The sequence below is a fragment of the Octopus bimaculoides genome, chromosome 1 (genome assembly GCF_001194135.2).
Source record: "Octopus bimaculoides isolate UCB-OBI-ISO-001 chromosome 1, ASM119413v2, whole genome shotgun sequence".
Taxonomy (NCBI): Eukaryota; Metazoa; Mollusca; class Cephalopoda; order Octopoda; family Octopodidae; genus Octopus; species Octopus bimaculoides.
In genome coordinates, this window is record NC_068981.1 from 120,380,199 (window position 1) to 120,404,580 (window position 24,382).

The following is a 24,382-nucleotide window of genomic DNA, read 5'->3' on the forward strand; positions in this document are numbered from 1 at the left end:
CTAGTTAACCTGCCTTTGATGTTGCTGCACCTCTTATGTGTCCATAGCTTGCACCGGGTACATCTTATAGAGTTACTACCTACTCCTTTTCTACATACTGAGCAGGGCCATCTACCTGAAGGGGTTTGTGTTTTATCTACCTTCCTACTTATTAGGATTTTGGTTTTAGCTAGGTTGACTCTAAGGCCCTTCAATTCTAGACCTTGCTTCCACACCTGAAACTTAAAATGGTTGGTGTTAGGAAGGGCATCCAACCATAGAAACCATACCAACTGGAACCTGGGCAGCTTTCTAGCTGGCCAGCTCCTGTCAAACTGTCCCACTCATGGCCGCATGGAAAACAGATGTTAAATTATGATGATTATGATGATGATGTGTGTGTGTGTAGATGATGCAAGTGTGTCTGGGTGTTTGTTTACATTGTCAAATGCTTGTAAGGTGTGGTTGGTGGTGGCATTGTTAGTTTCTTCAATCAACAAATTGTTTAGACACTTTGTGCCTTCAAAGCTATGTGATCCCTAAGTGATTCCTTAATGAAATATGTAAGAAGTAACATCAGGAAGGTCATCCAGCTGTAAAACAATGCCTCAAATAACATATTTGTCCTACTTGAACAAGATTGGAAATGTGGACATAAAACAAATATGCATATATATATATATATATATGAATTTTACTTTGAAATGACAGGGTAAGGGACCCTGATGAAACTACAATGATCATGATGCTAGGTTGCATATCCAACAGTGTGCAGTTGCGGCAGTTGAAACATGGGTAGGTCCCATAAAGATGCTGTAAATAACAATTAAATAAAATAGTGGATGTGAAAAATCTCCGTTCTCCTTATTACACTGGACAACAAGGATCTTGCTACCGGTATAAAAGCATGTTTTAGCCAAAATCAAGTATGCTGATTCCGGATCCGCATTCAGAATTGTTTTGGCACATCAGGATTTTGAGTTATGCACAAGATTATAACTATACTTTCAGCTAGATATAGGCCGTATTATAAAATTTGCTAAAATGAAAGCGGTCTTAATTCAAAATTTAAGAAATAACAGCAATAAAACAAACAATGAGAAAGTTCATTATTTAGTTTAGCAATAGATGGCGCTGACATATTGTGTGCAAGTCAGTTTGTTCTTGATAACTCTCAGTGTCATTTGCACTGTCATCACGTATGGTATCTGTATCTCTCACTCTGCATGATAACTGTGTTCATGAATAGGAGAGGCTGTGTGAATCACCCAGACAATTTTCGTTATGTCTGTGGAAAATTTGCTCTGCATGACTAGCAGAAGAACATTGCCACCAAATTAAAAACTGCCTATAAATATTATTTCAGGTGTAAAGTTGGGGACCAAGACAAGCAGTGGGCACTTCATATCTGCTACACTGTGTGTTACTCAGGGCTTTCACAGTGGCTGAATGGAAAATGGAAGGGAATGCTTTTTGCTGTACCAAAGGTATGGAGTGAGCCAACCAATCATGTCTCTGACTGTTACTTTTGCATTACTAATATTAGTGGTTTCTCAAAGAAAACCAAAACAAAAATTTGTGTACATAGATTGTAAATCGGCTTTAAAACTGGTCCCACATGACTTCAAGAACTCTGTCCCAGTTCCCCTCTCACATGATTCACTTGAAGACCTTCACATGTTACACAATGAACTTCCTGATTCTCCTATCAATGAAGAGTACATAGTTGATTCTAAGAAAAATGAGCCATGCTTCTTTAATCAAGAATATTTGAACTATTCAATAAGAGACCTAGCAGTGTCAAAGGAGAAGGCAGAAGTTTCGGGATCCAGACTACAACAACAGAATCTCCTACAGTAAGGTATGAAAATTTCCATTTTCTGTTTTTGCCATATCTGTTTTCGCTTATCTGTCTTTTTTCAAGCAAGAAAATAATGCTTGTTTCTGAACTGACGTTAATGCACTCATACAAAAACTACATCACGTGCATGTGGCTAACGAATGGAGATTGTTTATAGACTCAAGTAAGGTTAACCTTAAAGCTGTGTTGTTACATAATGGTAATGAAAAACCTTCCATTCCTGTCATATTGTAAGTATGGAAGAAACTTATGAATTGATGGAATTCATTCTGAAAGGACTTAATTACTCAGTTCATAATTGGAATATTTGTGGTGATTTAAAGGTGATTTCCCTCCTCCTAGAATTGTAGCTGGGATATACCAAAAATATGTGCTTCTTGTGTGTTTGGATCAGCTGTGATGATAGCAATCATTACACTGTAAAAACTGGCCTTAAAGAGATGAGCGCATAGTTGGTTGGTACAATATGCAGCACATGCCACTGGTAGACCCACAAAAGATCTTCCTTCCACCCTTTCACATCAAACTCGGCCTCACGAAAAACTTCATAAAAGCAATGACACATGATAGTTGTGGCTTCCAGTACCTAAAAGTAAAATTTGGTGCAAAGAAAAGTGATGCAAAACTGAAAGCAGGCATTTTCATTGGACCCAAGATAAGAGAATTGATGTCTGATAGCAAATTCAGAGGTAAACTGAATCCAGTTGAGTTGATGGCATGGGATTCATTCGTGTTAGTTGTACAGAACTTTCTTGGAAATCATAGAGCTGAAAACTATGCCAATTTAATAAAGAACATGCTAACAGCATACGAAAGAATAGAATGTTGAATGTCCTTTAAAATGCACTTCTTGCATTCTCGTCTTGATTTTTTTCCAATGCTGGTTCCTACAACAAGAGTTCAGCATGATGCATAAGTGCAAGAGCAAGTATCTCAAACATTTCTGAGGTGAGCATATCAAAAATAAAGTGAGTATTCCCTTAACATAAATATACTATATACCATTATATTATACTATTTGCTTTGAACATAAATATACTATATACAGTACTAATATACTATTATAATAATTATTTATCTTGAACTTAACTATCCCTGATACTAATATAGTATTAATTTATAATTATGCACATAACTCAAAATCCTAATGTGCCACAGCAATTCTGAGTGCAGGTTCAGAATCAGCATACAATAAATGTTTTTTTGTTGCCCAGTGAATACTACATTATACATACATATATATATATATAATAATATAGCCTGAACAGGATAAACTACCCCTAAAATAGGGGTAGTTTATCCTGTTCAGGCTATATTATTAGCATTATCCTGCGATTGAGAATTTAAAATCACTTCTTTAACTTTCTAAGACATTTCAACGCTTCTAAAAGCAAACTTCGTTTGTTTGTTTACATTTGTCGTAATTTGAATTTAATATATATATATATATATATATATATATAAACATATGCATACACACACACATATATCTAAAAACAAACACACATAAATATACATTCATACATGCACACATGTGTACACACACACACACACACATACAGACTTACACACATATATAGCTATAAATATTAAGAGGAGGAGAAAGAATGAAAAAAAAAGCCAACATCAGACTCTTTTAAAAAGTTTTAGTGAAATTTTATTGGCAAAATATTTTTTAAATGGTTAAAATGTTGAAACAGATTCATGGATCCAACTGTGGACTGTGGAACACAGTAATTAAACAAGTAGACCAGGCAGATCTATCATACTTTTAATTGTCATACATCTGTAGTGTTCATGAGATTGAATCAGGAGTAAAATAAATCACAGCCTACTTTAAAAAAATAACATTAAAAAAGTATACATAGTACAATACATTCCTAGATATACATTATGACTAAGACAGGATGTTCATGACTTTCAGCATAGGTTTGCTTGATGAAGACAGGTATGAATGGGATGGTGGTAAACAATAACAACAATAATCATTACAAAACTACAAAGTCACAACTATTCTTTTCTACTTTAGGCACAAGGCCCGAAATTTTTGGGGAGGGGCCAGTCGATTAGATTGACCCCCAGTACGCAACTGGTACTTAATTTATCGACCCCGAAAGGATGAAAGGCAAAGTCGACCTCGGTGGAATTTGAACTCAGAACGTAACAGCAGACAAAATACCGCTAAGCATTTCACCCGGCGTGCTAACGTTTCTGCCAGCTCGCTGCCTTAAAGTCACAACTATTACTCTGAGTCAATGAGAGAGAGTTTCAATGAGTTCGCTCAATGAATTTGTTAGAAACAGCAGTCAAATTTTTCTCAAATCATATCCTACAGTCTAAAAGATAAAAACAACAAGAAAAAAAAAAACAAACAAACTACCAGAGGGACACACTGATTTAATTCTAGATTTAGAATTAGATTATTCAGAGGTCTGAAAAAGGAAAGATTGGGTGGCTACACCTGGAATGTTTTACATCATAGCTCTGTTTGACTAGGATGAACAACAACAACAACAACAACAAGGCAACAATAACAACAGCAGCAGCAGCAACATCCATGTCATGCCAAATGATCATAAAAAAAATCAGATTCTTTATTTTGTTCTATTTCATCCTGATGTATGTCGATGAAAGAAACGAAAACAAAGGGAACTATGGTATTAGGGTGGATGGCAAGATATAAAGATAGGAAAAAAATATCCTAGCATCTTTCAAAGACTTTGTAGAGATCATTTAAGTTGGCAATCTCTAAAACACTGGCGTTTTCGGCAAAGTGCTTTGGTGGTAGTAAATAATCTCTGAAAGCAGGGAACAGAATATGTTCAACAGTCCATCTCCAGTCAGCAGCAGATGTGGGATTCTTCATTGTTTCACTTGTTTCATCTTCTTCCTGAATTAGAATTAAAACAAAGTAAAAAAGTCATTGTCAATGAAGTCATCTAATTATAATCATAATTATGGGTGAATAAAAAAAGGATATGAAACAAAATAACATTTTATTTTTACCATAACCAAATGAGAGTAGTTTTTACATAGTCAATTGACCCTGTTAAAAATAGCAGTCAAATATCCTTCAAATCACATCTTAGTTTAAAAAAAAAGCAAGAACACAGGGACAATATAGTTTCTAAATCAACAATATTATTTTATAGTTAATTATTTTTTAGTGTAACCATTTGTTTTTTTTTTTTTAACTAAACATAAAAGAGACAGGTGAGGGAACAACCAGCAAGAGTACCAATTTGATGCTACGGGAAAAATGGAGAAGTCTTTGATGTCTCAAGCCTATGCTCTTTGACAGAAAGGGATGAGAAGAAAAAATGGAGAGAGATTTTAAAAATGTGTTGGGATTAATGGTTCCACATAATCTAAGCTGTGTGGTCTTGTGAAGTACATCTGTATGTTCACAGTAATTAAATGTATGTATATAGACGTTATATTTTGAATGAGGCAAATATAGCATTTAAAATTTCTATAGAATTCTATTTGCAGAATAATTACATTATGGCATTGGCCATGGCTACGATCTCACTTGACTTGTCGAGTCTTCTCAATCACAGCATCTCTCCAAAAGTCTCGGTTGCTTGTCATTGCCTCTGTGAGGTCCAACATTTGAAGGTTGTACTTCACCACCTCATCCCATGTCTTCTTGGGTCTATCTTTTCTAAAGGTTTCTTCCACTGTTAGGAAGTGACCCTTCTTCACACAGCTATCTCATATATATATATATATATACACACACACATACATACATACACAAACATATATATATATATATATATACACACACACACACACACACACATGTATATATATATATACGTACACCTGTCTCATGTATATATATGCAACAACAACAACATATGTAGACAAACTTTTTATTTTGTTTTTTGAAGCACTGAATATGTATTGTATTATACTGATAAGAAGGTAATATTTCGAATGCAGTATAGCTGTGAAAACAGCAGAAAGATTAGGTATTATTACCCTTATAAGACAGAAAAAAATTGTCAACATACAACTATGGGACTTGAATCCATATCCCTCGGATACCAGCTGAGTACTCTCTCATTAAGCTAAACTGCCCAATACACACACATACATTTACATACATACATCCACACACACGTATGTATATATATATATATATATATATATGCATCCTCAACATCATCATCATCATTTTTACAACTGCTCTTTCATGCTTGCATGGGTTGAATGCATGCTCTCCAACACATCATCCCAACACTTGAGGAGTTCCTTGGTCATCTCCTTTGTGCATTTCAGCTTCTTGACATCAACTTTAATCATTCCTGCCCCTATTTTTTTTGCTGTTTTTCTTCCATTGGTTCCTTCCACGTGAACCTCTTGGCATTTCATCTACTTCTCATCATCCACATGCATGACATGTTCATACCACTTTAGCCATCATTCTTCCACATTACAAGTGATTCTACTCATGTTCGTTTTTTGTCTTAACTCCTCTGTGCCTTGTCATTCATACATGATAGCATGACATATCCAGTGGATCATGCTCATTTCATTTCATTTGAACCTTTGTATATCAGTGCTCATGTTTAGTTCTCATTACCATGCAGAATGCTACTTCAAACTGTACAAATGTTTCAATACATCAGTATTCTTTCCCCTTTGAGGAAATACTGATGCACTGAAATACTTGTACAGTTGGAAGGAATGGAGGCATGTATGCATGTGTGTATGTGTGTGTTCAGAGAAAAGTTAGTGTGCTGGTTTGGTCAAGTGATGTGGATGGATGTCAACAACTTCATAAAGAAGTGCCGATCACTCAAAGAAGATGGGACATGTGGAAGGGGGAGACCAGGAAGACATGGGATGAAGTACTGAAGAACAACCTCAGGACACTGAACCTTTTGGAGGAGATGACAAAGGACAGGTATGCCTGGTGCCTTGCTGTACTCAAGAGGACCCATCCTCCACAGCAGAAGTGTTAATGCTGTTCCCCTTGGTGAAGAAGATTGGTCAACATGAGCTCTGTACCAGTACCACATAAAAACCACTTGTGCCTGTGCCACATAAAAGCACTAATGTTGGTGCCATGTTAAAAGCACCCCACGCACGCACACACACTGTAAAGTGGTTGGTGTTAGGAAGGGTATCCAGCCATAGAAACCAGGCAAAATCTGATTGGAACCTGGTGTGGCTCTCTGGCTTGCCAGCTCTGGTCAAACCATCCAACTCACGCCAGCATGGAAAACAGACATATAATGATAATGATGATGAAGATGATGATATACATACACACACACAGAGCCAATAAAACAAAATATCAACACAAAAGAAAAAAAGAGTAAAAATAAACAGATGAATGACATCAGATGCAAGAAATCATAACATCTGTATTTCAAACTGAGTATCAGATAATACATGTATTGGATGTCAATAAACATGTGATATCAATAGCTAATTATGCTCAGGGATCATTGCTGAATATACTACTCTGTCCTCCTCCTTCATGGCCACTGCTGTCGCCAAACAACCACAACAACAACAGCAACAACAACAACAAGCTAAATAATAAATGCTTCTATTACTAACATCATTGCACTATTAATTTCTTATATATTGACAAAAGATTAGTGTTTGTCAGAAGAACAATACAGCTGGCCACTGCACATTACTGACTCTTAGTTTTGTCCACTCTTATGAGATGAATGAGTTGACTCTGAGGAAATTTGAACTCAAAGACTATACCTTAAGCTATTTAATCTAGTTCTTTCTGATACTGCATCCTGAAATCTCATTTTGACACAAGGCCACAAATTTCTAGAAGGATGTTGTGAATTGAAATCAAACTAAAAAATTACTGGTACATAACAGAGGATAGAAACTAAATTTTAATATCAAACATTGGTACAAGACTAGTGGAGGCACGTTGGACTCATGATAGTAAAATTGTGGTTTCGATTTCTGGACTGGGTGATGCATTACGTTCTTGAGCAAAACACTTCATTTCACATTGCTCCAGTCCACTCAGCTGGCAAAAATAAGTAATCCTTAGATGGCCTGGTGTCCCATCCAGGTGTGGAATATATATGCCATGAAACTGGTCCTTGTGAGTTACATGACTCAAGAAAGTAACTTTAAGGTACAAGACCATACATTTTAGGGCAGGTTATAATCAATTAAGTTAACCCCAGTCATTGACTGGCACTTAATTTTATTGAGCCTGGAATAACAAAAGGCAAAATTGATCTTGGAGGAATTTGAACCAAGAACACATAGGTGCAGGCATGGCTGTGTGGTAAGAAGTTTGCTCCCCCACCACAGGGTTCTGAATTTTGTCCTTACTGCATAGCACTTTGGGCAAGTGTCTTCTACTGTAGCCCTGGGCTGTCAAAAAGCTTTGTTAGTGGATTTGGTTGGTAGACAGAAAGTGAAAGAAACCCCTTGTGTATATATATATATATGTAAATATGTGTGTGTTTGTTTGTGATTTCTTGTCTTAACATTGTGTGATAGTTGTAAAATGATTGCCACAGTTAACAGGCAGTGTCATTCATTTCCAATATTCAATATTCTGTGAGAAGATCTTGTTTGAAAACAGGTGTCGGTGACAGGAAGGTTATCTGGCTGTAAAAATCTGCCCAAGCATGGAAAAGAGGAGGTTAAAACGATGATGATAATGGTAAAGGACTGCTTGCTGATTTAAATAAGATATTAGCATTTCATCAGTTTCAAATCAGAAATCACAGTAGGAAAGTTGTATTGAAAACATGGTTGAAGCACTTTTTATTCTTGTTAAGCCACAAAAAATGATCAGTAAAATACTAAGAGAGAAAAAATACTGGTGGAAATTAAATTAGTTCTTTTTTGAATATCAGATGGAGCTAAATTAAAACTAATGCTTGTTTTAAAGAGAAAAACTATGTCAAAGGAAAAATTTCCCAAAAAGAATTATTGTACATATGTAACCAAAATGCTGGATGGATAAAAATAGACATAGAAAATGGATAAAGGAAGTTTGGAATTTATAACTTGTGGACAATGCAAGGAAAAGAATTTGCAATTGATTTAGGTTATCAACTGAAGAGTATTGTTGATAATTTCTAATCACATAACACTGATATAGCAGTAATTCCTGGCAAGCTTACAAGTGTTTTGCAACCATTATATATATTGGTATTAATAAGCCATTTAATAAGATGACAAGGATGAAAGGGAGTAACAAGATGAGTGATAGAGTAATATCATTCATGAAAGGAGGCAATAAGCCAGCTCCATCACTACCTCTTATCTGTGAATGGATTGTTAATTCATGGAAGAAATTTAAAAGCTGACAAATCACTCAAGAAATGTGGAATTTTGAATGCATTGAGGATGAATAGGACAATGATAATGAAGAAATAGCAGATGATGTACAACCTATAATAACTGACAGTGATGATAAAGAAGCAACATATAATGATATTATTAATAAAAATTAAAATTTTTTGTCTGATTAATAACAATTTTTTGTCAGTGTTGAAATGATGAACAATGTAATTTTGTATCAATTCAATGCAGTTTCATACTTGAAATGTTTTAAGATTTACCACATAATTGTAATTTAAAACCATATTAAATTTCTATCTTCATTTTGTATACATAAGTAAATCTTGCTAATTAATTTTCATTCACAGTATTTTTATTTTTGTTTTAATATTTACAGACTTAAACTGATCTGAACAGCCTAATCAGAAACTAAAATTCATCAGCTATATACAATACTGTAATGAATACAACTTGGATGAAGGCAGCTGGTCAAGTGTGACGGATATGAGTAAAATAGCAAGTATAAATAGTCGTAACAGTTACAGGGTCATATTTACTTATTAGCATCATCATCATCATCGTCGTTTAATGTCTGCTTTCCATGCTGGCATGAGTTGGACGATTTGACTGAGGACTGGTGAAACCAGATGGCTACACCAGGCTCCAATCTGACTGTTTTAATACATATACTGGATAACTATGGCTATAATTAATGTAATTCCTTGTTTTCTTCCACTATTCATTTAAGAAATCATCTATGATACTATGGGGTATACTTGAATTGTAGCATCTCACGAGTGGAATCCAAGTAATAGTCAACACATAAAATTTAGCCCCAAAATCTTTCACATAGGGTATCAGCTGACTGGGTCTTTTGGTGTCTTATGAGAGTTCACATGCTTGCAGACATTTAGATCAGGTCTAAAGATAACCCATGTGTTGGCATTCTGACTGTCCTTTCTTTCACCAATCTCAGAGTTCCAGCAAAGATGTCATGAGTGTTGCCCTTCGTGATTGTAGAGTTCATTCCATCCTTCTGCTACTTTTGAGACACAGCTGCACAAAACCCCCATCAATTATCTAGAAACTTGGTCCAAAGCAAATTTCAAATAATGTATACCAAATCCACATTACCCTTATCAGAGAGCATCATCGTCATCATCATCATCAACACTTAACATATGTTTTCCATGCTGGCATGGGTTGGACAGCTTGACAGGAACTGGCAAGGCCAGTGGCCACATAAAGTTTCATAGTCTATCTTGGTTTGGTTTCTATGATTGGATGCCCTTTCTAATGCCAACCACTCCACAGAGTGTATTGGGTGCTTTTTACATGGCACCATCACCAGCACTTTTTATGTGGCACCAGTACCAGTGCTTTTTATGTGGAACCAGCACTCATGACATTGCTTCTCACATGGCATTTTTGTTTAAGGATAAAAAATATTAGTAGTAAACTATTTAAGATAAAAAATATTAGTAGTAAACTCCAACACTAAAACACCCTGCCTGTTATAATACACGAAAAACATCACCTCTAAACACCCAGAACACAACTGCAACATCTTACGAACACTCTCTGCCATACAACCAAGACAAACATAAAAAAAAATGACACAAACAATGCATGAACACACACACATACACACAGTTTCAACACTGACAGCCACCATAGCTCCAAAGCACTGTACTGTGATGCAAGCCTCCAATAATAAGTGCTTGACTTAGCAGTAGTCACACCAGGATGTACAGGTCTACCAAGAGAGTGCAAAGTGTCCATACTGTCACACTGCATATCATTTGATTTACTATTGCATGTCATAATGTGTATTGAGGTTCTCAATTAGGTAGAGTCATTGTATATCTGGAAAAACAAATCTGTGGTCACACCTACTTATTTGCATTTGGCCAACTTTTTGTCCAAACAGAAATGATCTGGAATTAATCAACTGGTCAAGCTTGCTCAAATTTGTCTGACTCAAACATATGTTCAGATGATCAGCAAAGCTGAGTTTTGTTAGACAACTGACCCAAGTATATTCATGCTGGAATGACTAACAGAGTATATCACAGGTTAAGTTCTTTCTCAGCTCTGTAGCAATCAGTAATTGCAAGAGGGTTGCCATACAGTTTTGTTAGGGTGGATGTCTATTCCATGAGATATTTGGAATGACCCTTAACATGCAGGTGTAAGCACCTTTAAGCCTTGCCTTTAGATATTTTATAAATGTTCAAGCAGTAGTCCCATACATTAGCACTGATTCCACAGCAGCAGCAGGGCTACTGTACAGTCACCAAACACTTTGAGGTAAGGCTTGATGATGCATACACTGACATGTATACCATCCTGCATATTCCCTAGAAAAGCTTTCAACCAAACAAAGACTGGATTTATGCAACTAAAACACCATCCTTCTCAGTTCATACACAAACAATAATAACCAATACACATGCTGTACTGGAGAAGACCTGTCAAGCCAAGTGAAATCATAGTCGTGGCTGATGCCAGTGTTGCATAACTGGGATGTAAAAAGCACACTTCAAACTTTAGGGCCTCAAAGATGCAGTGACAAGTGACTGAGAACTTTGGCAATATACTGTGCTTGAGAAGACCTATTAAGCCAAGTGAAATTGCAGTTGTGGCCGATGCCAGTGTTTCATAACTGGCACCCATGCCGGTAGCATGTAAAAAGCATCCACTACACTCTGGGAGTGGTTGGCATTAGGAATGGCATCCAGCTGTAGAAATCTTGCCAAATCAGATTGGAACTTGATGCAGCTTACCAGTTTTCAGTCAAACCGGCCAATCCATGCCAGCATGGAAAACGGATGTTAAATTATGATGATGATGACACAAAACAACATGGTTGGACTGCTACACTGGACTGTAAACCACTCTTTATGTATTTACAGGGTATTGTCCTCTACTACTGGAGGCATGGTGTCTTTGAAACATGGGATCTGTGGATTGTACCTAGTCATCTGATTGACTACCTACATGCTTTAGGTCTGTTCAACCTAGGTTGACTGGAGTTTGCAACAACAGAGGCAACAACTATCATTAAAAAAGAAATAAGCTACAGAACCAAAACAAGTTTTCAATATAATGATAAGTCTTTTGTCAGTTATGAAACAATGAAAGAAGCAAAAAAAAAAAATAAGAGAATAAGATTAAATGCTCCTTGATGTTTTCTAGAAACATATCAAAGGTTACAGTTCAAAGACCAGATGTAGAATCAATATATAAGAGTAACGATAATGAGAAGATGATTTAATGGCTTATTGGAATAGTTGCTAAACACTAGCATGTATCAATATCATTTGGCAATTTCCCTTTTACTTTGTTCTCTCCTAACAGAACTTTCCAGTTGAATATCTCAGAACCAAAGGTGAAACTGCTCTTGGTTTCTTTTCTATGCTCTAAACATTTTTTTTCACCAACTCCATTGTACTTGTATGCTACTTTTATGTTATGTTTACCCTGTCTATTAACTTATTGGTTTCCAATTCTTATTTTAAATAGTGTAATTATCTATCTTATTCTGTCAACTATTTGATTGAGATGTTAAGTCTGCTGAAGAAATTCAATCAACAATTTGAGCTAGTATACTTGGTAAAAGCTTACATCCATGAGTATGGAAAGTGATACATTAGAAACATCTCTCACCAACATTATACTATATCTCTAGAGCATATTAGGAATTTCTGCACCATATAGGTGGAGGTGCATGGCTTAATGCTTAGGGTGTTGGGCTCACAACCATAAGAATGTGGTTTGAATTCCTAGAGCAGGCAACGTGTTGTTTTTGAGTAAAACACTTGACTTCATGTTGCTCCAGTTCACTCAGCTGCAGCAATACATATCACAAGTGGAGGTGCATTGCTTAGTGATTAGGGTGTTGGATTTGTGACAGTAAGACTTTGATTTTGATCCCTGGACTGGGCAATCCATTGCGTTCTTGAGCAAAATACTTCATTTCACACCACTCCAGTCCACTCAGCTGGCAAAAATGAGTTTAGCCTAAAGAGGGATGGGCTCCGCCAGGCTTTTTTGCCCTAGATATGCTGCATGGCTGCAACATCCCATCGACTCCCAAGGGGTTAAGGGACATGTTGTTGTCAACACCATATGGTAGCTTGAGAAATAAACCTAATTCATTGCTTGGTTTAATACCATCATCTTAAATACATTCAGTGGTGTTTACTATGTCACAAGGATTTGGATACCAAAACCTTCCATGCTTTGTTCTAGTAGTCTCATATTTATGTCTTTTATGTTTTACTTGTTTCAGTCATTAGACTGTGGCCACACTGGGGTACTGCCTTGAAGAACTTTTAGTCGAATGTATCAACCTCAATACTTTTTAAAGCCAAGTACTCATTCTATCGATCTCTTTTGCTGAACCATTAAGTTATGGAGATGGAAACACACCAATACTGGTTGTCAAATGGTGATGGGGAACAAACATAGACACACACACAGATACATATATACGACGAGCTTCTTTCAGTTTCTGTCTACCAAATCCATTCACAAGGCATTAGTTGGCCCAAGGCTACAGAAAAAGACATTTGCCCAAGGTGCCATTCAGTAGGATTGAACCCGGAATCATATGGTTGGAAAGCAAGCTTCTTACCACATAGCCATGCCTGCGCCTGTCTTTATCTTTTATCTTTTTCTTGTTTCAGTCATTTGACTGCAGCAATGCTGGGGCTCTGCCTTGAAGAATTTTAGTTGAATAAATTGACCCCAGTACTTTTTTTTTAAATCCTGGAACTTATTCTATCAATCTCTATTGCTGAACTGCTAAGTTATAGGGATGAAAACACACCAACACAGGTTGTCAAGTGGTGAGGGGGAACAAACACACACATATACGATGGGTTTCTTTCAGTTTCTGCCTACTAAATCCACTCACAAGGCTTTGGGTCAACCCGAGGTTATAGTAGAAGATACTTGCCCAAGATGTCATGCCGTAAGACTGAACTCGGAACCATGTAGTTGGGAAGCAAAGCTTCTTAACACACAACCCTCTCACCAAAAAAGAGTATTGACTCTGTCCTTCCTCTTAAGACTAAATCATAAAAGACAAAAATATCTGCCTTCATTCTTGGGTGATAGAAATTATTAGATATACTCAAATAAAAGTTGGCACAGTGTTAAAGCTGATCCTACATTTTTTTGTGGGAAGCTAAAAATACGGAATTTACCATTTATCTCATGTCAAGGCAATAACAAAAATGATTGCCATAATGTCATCAACAATGGTAATAAAAACAACAATAACAGTAGCAAAATCAATAGTAACAACAATTTCTTAACAACAACAGCAGCATCACCACTACCAAAGCCACCATTAATGACAACTGAAACATCAAAAACAGCAATTACTATGATAATAATTATGAGTAAATAAGAAAGCCTCTACATGGTTGGTCATCCTGCTAAAAATACCAGCTAAATTTTCCTTGTATCACATTCTTCCTTTGTTTTAAAAAATATGAAAGTGGGTGATATAGATCTAGAGACAATATAGCTGTAAAAAAACAACAAAACAAAACTGGATGGTCACTGATAGAATGTCTGATATCAAGCAGGGCTGATTATTATTATTATTATTATTACTATTATTATTATTATTATTAATAATAATAATAATAATAAGAAGAAGAAGATGAATGAATGAATGAATGAATGAATGAATGGTGGCAATAATAACACCAACAAAACAAGAGCATCCATTAATGAGTGAACATCGTTAATGAAAATATCATGCCTCACCTGTTCTACAAGCACACTTTTCTTTAAGACATAAAACTCACTGATTTCTTTACAGAATGTCATGAAACATTCTTTCTCAACATCCCAGTTCACCTGTAATAAAATGAAACATAACAGCCATGATTATAAGGCAGGATAGGTTTCTGTTTAGATTTAATCTTCATCACAATATCTCACACTTGGTTACACAATCAGAAGAAATGTTTCAATCAATATTGAGGAAAAAGTCAATAAATATAAAAATAAAAGAAAATACATATTTTACACAACAAAACTTTTATCATCATCATCATAATCAAAATTTAATGCCCATTTTCCTTGCTGGCATGGGCTGGATGGCTTGACAGGAACTGGCAAGACCAGGGGCCACACCAGGTTCCATAGTTTGTTTTGGCTAGGTTTCTCCAGCTGGATGCCCTTCCTAATGCCAACCACTTTACAAAGTGAACTGAGTGCTTTTTACGTAACACCAGCACTCATATCAATGCTTTTTACATGACACCTTGGTTTCAGAATCTCAATTCTGTTGTGGTGGGTGGGTTTTCTTGATTATATATGGACAAATAAATAAAATAAACTGATGTATGAGTCAATGGCTGAGCTTCTGTACGGCTGGGTACCATGCTAGATAAATCAGTAAAATCTCCTTCAAATTACCCCAATTACCTTTGAAAAGGACACACTGGATAATAGTTCATGGCGCAAAATACCTGTAAAAAGATGGGATGGTCATACTAGAATGCTTTTGATCATGGGTGCCCTTACTTCTAACTGCACCTGTGCATCTGTTATATATGAAGTTTTCCTTTTCTGCCAGTCTGCACCTTTTCTTCACCTGTATTTTATATTGGGTATACTGTATAAAATTCCTACTTATTTCTTTTCTGCATATTGAGCATGGCCATTTCCCCAACAGCAGTAAAGGTTTGTCTTCTTTCCAGCTAACTGCTCTGTGATCTTCTGATTTTAAGTTTTGCTTCCAGGTTTAGAATTTCTTCTCTAAATCTTTGACAAATTCTACTCTAAGAATCAATATACAGAAGTTACTATGAACATCAAATCTTAAACTTCTCTGTTATGATATAGAGAACTGTAATAAACAGTAGGGGCATGAACATTGTGCTCTGATGAACATTCAGCCACATGCTAAATTCCTGGCTGAAATACTAGCTAACTCTTATCTTGCTAATAATAACTCTATGTGGTTTGCATGGCTCTCACAGACCATTCATCTAAACTTAGTTTTCTATAGTGTATGGTGCCATGTCAAAGACCTTCTTCAGGTCAATAAATGTTAAGTATAGACATCACACTAGAATAAGGGCATTAGTAGTGCTTTGTCCTGAAACAAACCTGAACTTTATATCAGGTGACTTACTTCCTAATCAGTTGTGCTATAATTCTGTTACTTTTATAACTTGGTTCATCAATTTTACACTTCAGTAGGTGTTTGTTTCTAGGGATTTCCTTTGTGTTTGTAGCAGCTGTTGACGATACTGTGACACCTGTCATCAGGTATGACACCTCCCTGTACTACATGATTAACATAGCAAATAACTAACATGTATATTACTTCACTGAATATTTCAACATTTGAGCAGCTAGCCCAGACAGTTCACTTGTTTTCTGTCTTCATATCAGTAACTTCCTTTTCAACTGTATAAGCTGTCAGCTTCAATAGTTGGTACATCAGTTGTGTCTAAGTGCAGTATAACCTCTTTCTTTATCATGCATTCTTAGCACTAAGGAATCTCTTGCAGCAACAATTCTTTGTTGCTTTCTTTTTGGTGTATATTCTTCTCCTCAATGATGTTATGATACATCATACAATACTGATTTGTGATCCAAAATATTTCCATATCCAATCCCTTCATTCTAGATCACTAATGAATCTCCCATGTTCATCTTCTCTCAGTGCTATTGATGTCTAACAGTTCTTCTGGCTACCTGGTATTGTTCCTTGCTCCTCTCCTTTCTTTCAATCTTTCTGTTTGTCTCTTAGCTTTTATGACTCTGTCTACTACACCATTCTGCTACTGTTACCATCTGCCTGGTTGAAACTATATTCCTAGATGTAGCTGGTGGATTACAGTAGGTTGTCTTGTAAAACCCCTATTCTCTATCTTATAAGTCTCTTATCTGCTCTTCCATCACACCACACATGTCAACTAGTCCTGCTTTGAACATATCTGGTCTGAGAGATCTATTTGTTTCTGTACCTTCCTTTTCTAGATTGTCTTGTATCTCCGAATCTCTCTAGTTCTTACTCTGATGTCACTAACCATACATCAATATCAAGAGGTACATTGGAGAAGGATTTAGTATACACAGTTGTCTGTCCCACATTGTGGAAAGCATGCAGTCTATTTGGCATCTATGTTAACATGAATGGTAAGCAATCAAGCAGCTAGCAGGTTTCCTTAAGTCAGGGTTGAAAATGGTTACGTTATTGTGTGTGTGTGCGCGTGCATGTGAGTGCATGTTTTTGTTTGTTTGTGGGGGATGGCCAAGCAAGAATCCAAATGCCTTGCAATATTTATTCCAAATGAGTAATAAACGTTTTATGCCAAGCTGGACTTCACTATTTCATCCTTTATGAAATCAATATAAGCACCAGACAAAGTACTGGAGTAAATAAAAATTAATTAAGGAGGTGAGCTGGCAGAATCGTTAGCAAAGCAGGCAAAATGCTTAATGGCATTTTGTACATCTTTATGATCTGAGTTCAAATTCCACCGAGGTCAACTTTTCCTTTCATCCTTTCAGGGTCGATAAAATAAGTACAAGTTGAGCACTGGGGCTGATGTAATTGACTTAGCCCCTTCTCTGAAATTGCTGGCCTTGTGTCAAAGTTTGAAACTAATATAGTTAACTAAAATTCTAGAATGAGGTGCCTCAGCATGGTTGCAATCGAACATTTAAACCAGTAAAAGTAAATTGAAAAGAGAAAAAGAGAGAAAATTAAGGGGTTTTTACCTCTGTAGCAATTCGCAGAATAAAAAGAGGCAAATTTTCCATTGGAGGTATATAGTTATCTAAAAGCATTGGTAGTGTGCACAAGTTGTTATTCTAGAAAGGAATGAAAAATGATTTAAGCAAATGGTTAAAATATAAAATATAATTTACAACATCAAAGAGTCTCATATAATGAACATTTGATATACAATACAGAGGCAGACATTTACAGACATTACTAAAAGTGAGAAACAGATTTTTCATGGTTTTAAAATGACAACACTAATTTGTTTATGACAATATAGCTAATAATTTACAATATGTGTTTTCCCATCTACATACATACACACACATATTATAGACTAGACTACCTGTGACCCTCTGGGTCACCTGGAAAGTCTGAGTTTCCCATCGATGGAGTTTTGTTTCATGGGTTTTTTTTTTCTTTTCCAGATTATTTTGCATGCTTTCAACGAATGTGACATCAAAATCACATGTAAATAGCTCCTTTCCCCAGAAAAGGAAAGATTTGGCTGCTTTTTCTTGCATGCCCTGCCATCACATAACAGGTATTTCGGGTCCTTTATTACAAATAGCAGTTATGTAGTAGCAGGGCATGCTAGAAATAGTAGCCATATCTTTGGAGCTGAGATACGTTGAATGCACTTGAAAAAATTTTTGTAGTGGTATTTTCTTAGGGTGATCTTTCACTTTGACTCTCAGAACTGTCATCCAGATCAGCTGGTTTTGTTCGTTAATTTCCGTAAATTTTTTTTATTCATTTACTTTTGCTTTAAAGTGAAAGAGAGGAGAAAGTGAAAGATGTATGTATGTGTATATGAAATGGACTTGTGTGTGTGTGTGTGAGAGAGAGAGAGAGTGAGAGAGAGAGAGAGAGTGCCACTTACACATTCATGAGAACACACATGTTCACTCTCTCTCTCACACATGCACATGTACATACAAAAAAGATGTATACATATGTATTGATGTATGTATGTATACATGACAATACACCCCTTCACTCTCTCTCTTTCTCTTTTTTTTCTCTCTTCCTCTCACTCTCTCTTTCACACACACAAACATCTATTTCATATACACATACATACATCTTTCACTTTCTTCTCTCTTTCACTTTAAAACAAAAGTAAATAAATAAAAAATTTTTACGGAAATTAACGACTTGAAATAATTAAAAAAAAAACATTAAAATATTGTCTGCTTAAAGAAAGCTAAAATATAAAGACTTACTGTACAAACAACTTACATTTTTGAAATCACATTCAGTTAAAAATATTTCTAACTGATTATTGTGTGCGTCAAAAAGTCGATGTTTTTTTTTCGTAGAGAATGCAAAGACTATATGTGTGTATATGTCACAGATAGCGGATGTGTGTTTGTGCTGACTGACAATGCCATGACATTCATTATATGTGTGTGCATTCTGTATGTGTGTATGTGTGTTGATGTCATGGGTAAACACAAAATTTGTGCTTTTTTGTTTTCATTAATAGAGGTCTAAATGTCACAAAAATTTGTACTGCACTACTGAAGGTAAGTATAAAAATAAATATGCAAAAAAAATTAAAATAAGATATACTGTTTCTGAGATATTTCAGGTATACACAAACATCTCTGGAGTTTTAGTATTATTAAGATTAAGAGGAGGTATCAAAAAGTTCCCGGACTAGTTCTGTAGCTGGTTGCATGCATAGTGAGAGCTAGCAGTGACCTTCATGAGGCAGTATATTGAGTGACATCACAGTGTTTACTAGTGAAATTTGTGTTTTTGTGATCACATCTATGCTGTAGTCTGCGATTTTGTCATGGACATAAACAAAGAGCCAATGTGAAATTTGCATTAAACTTGGGAAGTCTGCTACAGAGACATGGACCATGCCTTGGCAAGCCAACAGTGATGAGGCGATGGCTTGTACACAATGTCTCAAGTGACATAAGTGCTTCAAAAGTGGAAGAATGTCCCTGGAAGATGATGAGCGATCTGAAAGGCCTACCATATGCATCACTCCTAGAAATGTAGTATTGTGCATTCAAGAATTCATCAATCAAGAGTTCTACATTTCCAAGCATTTGAGGGAGGACAGTCAGTGAAAACGACTGGATTTGTGGAGTGCGAAGGATTGGATTCTTCACCAAATTCATGAGTTTCTAACCAAAAACATGGTATCACTTCTGCACCCACTCTATTCATCAGATTTAGCACCTGTGGACTTCCCTAAGATGAAAATGCAGCTCAAAGGTCACTGTTTTAACACCTCTGTCACAGGAGGTCCTTGACTCACAGAAAACAACTTCCGGGCTGGATTCCAAAAGTGGCAGGAATGCTGGGACCAGTGTTTTACTGCACAAGGTGACTATTTCAAAGGAGATGATGTTTAAAATTAGGTAAATAAGTTATTTTTTATTAAACATAACTAGTCCGGGAACCTTTTGATATCACCTTGTATATGCATACATACATACATACATACATATACAGGTTTGGCCAAAAGTCACCTGACAGTAAATCAAACCATTTAATTCCAAGATTTATTTATGTTTAACAACTGAAAGAATTTAATAAAAACATCTAAATATGAAACATCATGGAAATTGTTCAAACTGAAGTCCTTCTTGAGTGACACATTTTTCCAAATGAACAAATAAAATTGAATATTAATATATTTATGGAATTTTGATTTACTGTTGGGTGACTTTTGGCCAACCCTATATATATGAATATATATATACATATATATATATATATTGTCAGTAGTTCATATATCTGAAAAAGAAGCATGCTCTAAAGCATTAGAGCAGTAATAAATTTTAAAAAGTTATGGCTGGTCATAGAGTGACTATTCGTTTTGCACCTATAAAGCACTTAGCAATATAAGTGACTTGTGAGACTCAGATGGGTAAAAGTGCATAACTTCTTTAACCATGAATTTCTAGTTTCATCTCTTGATTTATTAAGGTTTTTATCATGAGTTCTTTACAATTTCTTTAGTACAGTAGAGTTCCCGGGTTTATCACCTAGATCTTCACAATCTCACATTTTGTATGATGTGGTTGGTGTTGGCATGTGCAGCCACAATAAGTTCCCTTAATCATTAGATAAGAAGGCAGGAGGAATAACATTAGTGCTTTACTAGGTAAAATTACTGCCAGGTTTGAATTCTTGACCATAAGACAGTTTCTTTCAGCAATCAAGAAATGGTTTTTGTTTGTGACTAGTGTAAGTTATTTGGGTGTTTAATTTAGCATTGTGTTGTAACATTGGAGTCACTTACATAATTAATCATTTACTTTCGTAAGGGATTCAGTATTAGATAGATATGTTGCTTGCTAATGTCTTTCTATCAAGTTTTGCTTTAGATTATGCTATGTGGTACTTTGTAATTGTTCCTGGTTAATGCAAAGTGAATAGACAATATGTAGAAATAGCAAAAAAGAAAAAAAACCCAAAAAACCATTCTTCCTCAAATCAATTATATTCTACTATTTAAAAAAAAGGAAGGCCATATTGGGCAATGTAGACTTAGATTTACAATAAAACAAGATGGACAAAGCTGAAATGCTGATGTGGGGTTAAACAATACATAACTGAATACTTCATCAGGAAGAGAAACAACAAAATTTGAACACACCATAACATTTTATATATTCCTCATGGCTCATATTAACACTTTCATTACACTATTTCTATTGAAATACACTGCTTATAAATAAGTTTCAATTAATTTTGAAAATAATCAAGAATTTAAAGTAGTTTATTTGAATAAATGTTCTTATTAAGATAAAATATTTAGAAATAACTTAAAGCTACTTGAAATTACTGTGGAAGGGTTTATTTTAAATGTGAATGCTTTAATATAAGTTTTATATCACATGACCAAAGACTGGTTGGTATCAAAAAGAGTTAGGGAAGGTGGTTTCATTGACAAATATTGTTTCCTTTCTTCAGTTTAAAATTTCAAAATGATACAAGATATTTTCTAACACAGAAATCTTGTGTATATGTATGAATGTGAATTTAAAATTTAATTCTAACTCAAATTGAAACCAAATATAATAAAAATTGTCAATTTTATATTTCCTTTCCAGTCGTTTTAAATTTAAATTGAATTTTACAACAATTTTATTTTCAGTGGGAAAATAGAAAGTTATATTAATTTGTGCCTACTTCTTTAATGTGGTTTATAGAAATAATTCAGCAATTTTAAATTTCTTCCTCCTCTTTCTGGATAAAACAAGAGCAATAAAGGTCTAATATGAATTACAACTGACAACCATTAGCTATGATGCTAATTAAACATGGCAAATAATGGAATTTTATTCTTAAAGACCGTAAATGCAGTGGTCAACAGCAAACAGTTAGAAATGTGGTGTTTTTGACTATATAATTCATTAAGATGTTGGGTCACCATCGGTAAGTTCTTCAGGTAATGATTTAAAAGAGGTTGTATTCTCTGGGCAATCTAAGCTATTAGAACATTGAGCAATTATATATTACACTGCAACTATCTTTGGCAAGTTGATCTGCATTTCCATGTTGTGTCTGTTTATAGTTTGTGTTTACTTCCTAACCACATGGTGGGTTCAGTCCTACTGCATTGCACCTTGGGCAAGTGTCTTCCACTGTACCCTCAGGCCAACCAAAGCCTTGTGAGTGAATTTGGTAGACAGAAACTGAAAGAAGCTAGTCATGCGTGTCTCTGTGTGCGTCTTTGTGCTCGTGTTTATCTGCTGCCGCCGCCACCACCACCACCACCACCACTTAACTGGTACTGGTGTGTTTATGTATCCCAAATTTAGTGCTTTGGCAAAAAGAGACTGATAGAATAAGCATCAAGCTTACAAGAAGAATAATTCTTGTAAACTAAAAATTCTTCAGGGCGGTGCCCCAGCATGGTTGTAGTCTAATTACCGAAACAAGTAAAAAGTAAAATATAAAAGATAAGTTGAATTTTTCAGACCAACATTTACAGCCAAAAGTGGTTGGCTGACTTTGGAGGACCAAACATTCCTTGTGAAATGCAGTAGGATATGGGAAGATAGTGATGATGCTTGAATATTTACACTCCATGTTTAATTTATATACTATGCTGATTTGCAGGAAAATATGGTATGAGTGTGTGTATGTGAAATAAAAACAAACATGTTCACTACATTCTTGTATTAGAAATGTGTTGAGTCTGATGTATGTTTATTGATATGTAAGGATTACAATCCACTGATGTGTAGAGTCGACAAAACGCTGATTGAAAGAAACTATAGTTTAGATATATATATTTCTGATGATTTTAACAAACAGTGAGGGAGTGTGTGTGTATGTGTGTGTGTGCGAGAGAGAGAAAGAGAGAGAAAAAATATTGAGAAAGACATGTGTCTTTGTTTGGGATGCTGTGTGGTATTAATAGTGATGTACAAATCAGTGACTATCAATTTCAGCCAGCTTCAACTCTAATAATGATCAATACTAGAATTAAAATTATCCATTCTTAGTTCTATCTCATCATACTGTCTGGGAATATGACCATTTGAGACAGGTCAAACAATGGTTATCACAACACAAAGATAGCAGCATTTAGAGATTATCCAAGTGATCTTATTTACCTCATCAATATCCAGAGAGAAATAATCCTGCAACATTTCTCTTTTAGAGAACAGGAATTTCACAATGTAGTTGGCCAGGTCTTCTTTGGTGCCATCTGCTTCAGTCCACCCACATTCGTCAAGATCAAGTGCAAGCAGAGCTAAATCATAAAGAGGTGCTGGTTCCTGTATGAAAATAAACATTGAAGTCCTGAAACAGTTGGTTTGATAAGCAAATATTTGATATTTTTCAAAATCAGTTAGTCCAATGTAAGAGGTCCTATAGATGAAAAAGTTAACGTACTGGAAAGTGGCAAGCTGGGAGAATCGTTATTGTACAGGACAAAATGCTTAGTGGAATTTCTTCTAACTTTACGTTCTGAGTTGAGATGCTGCCAAGGTTGGATTATATCCTTTTGAGCTTGATAAAATAAGTACCAATTGAACATTGCGGTTGATATAATTGACTTATCCCTCACCCCCATGAAATTGCTGGCCTTGTGCCAAAATCTGAAACCAATGTGCTGGACTATTGACCATGTGGTGGATTCCTAAGTTCAAATCTTACTACTACAGCCATTATGTGTGGTACCATTGAGCAAAGCATCTGACTCTGCCTATTCTAGCTCACCAGATTTAAAAAAAACATCAAACAAAAAAACAAAAAAAAAAAACAACAAAAAACAGGTTTTGCATCTATTTCATAGTTAAGTCATGAGAGTTAACAGTAGAAAGGTTGTATAAAATTAATTGGTTGAAGAAATTTATTTATTATAATGCAAACAAGGAAAATTAAATATGATTAGCAGTAGTGTGTGTATCTCTCTCTCTCTCTCTCTATATATATATATATATATATAGACATATATATATATATATATGTACATACATGCATATTTACATATATATACA

At 35.4% G+C, this 24,382-nt stretch overlaps 1 protein-coding gene across 2 annotated transcripts in view; it reads right to left on the reverse strand.

The window, feature by feature from the left end:
- Positions 1-3,471: 3,471 nt before the first annotated feature.
- LOC106870854 (DNA mismatch repair protein Mlh1) overlaps positions 3,472-24,382 on the reverse strand; it is a 209,173-nt gene continuing 188,262 nt past the window's right edge. For both annotated transcript variants that reach the window (XM_052969928.1, XM_052969924.1), the window contains exons 16-19: positions 23,492-23,656; positions 17,894-17,986; positions 14,918-15,010; positions 3,472-4,730 (exon numbers count right to left, since the gene is read on the reverse strand). In XM_052969928.1, the coding sequence (XP_052825888.1) occupies positions 4,542-4,730; positions 14,918-15,010; positions 17,894-17,986; positions 23,492-23,656 (540 nt within the window). In that variant the 3' untranslated portion in view covers positions 3,472-4,541. The remainder of the gene's footprint in view (positions 4,731-14,917; positions 15,011-17,893; positions 17,987-23,491; positions 23,657-24,382) is intronic.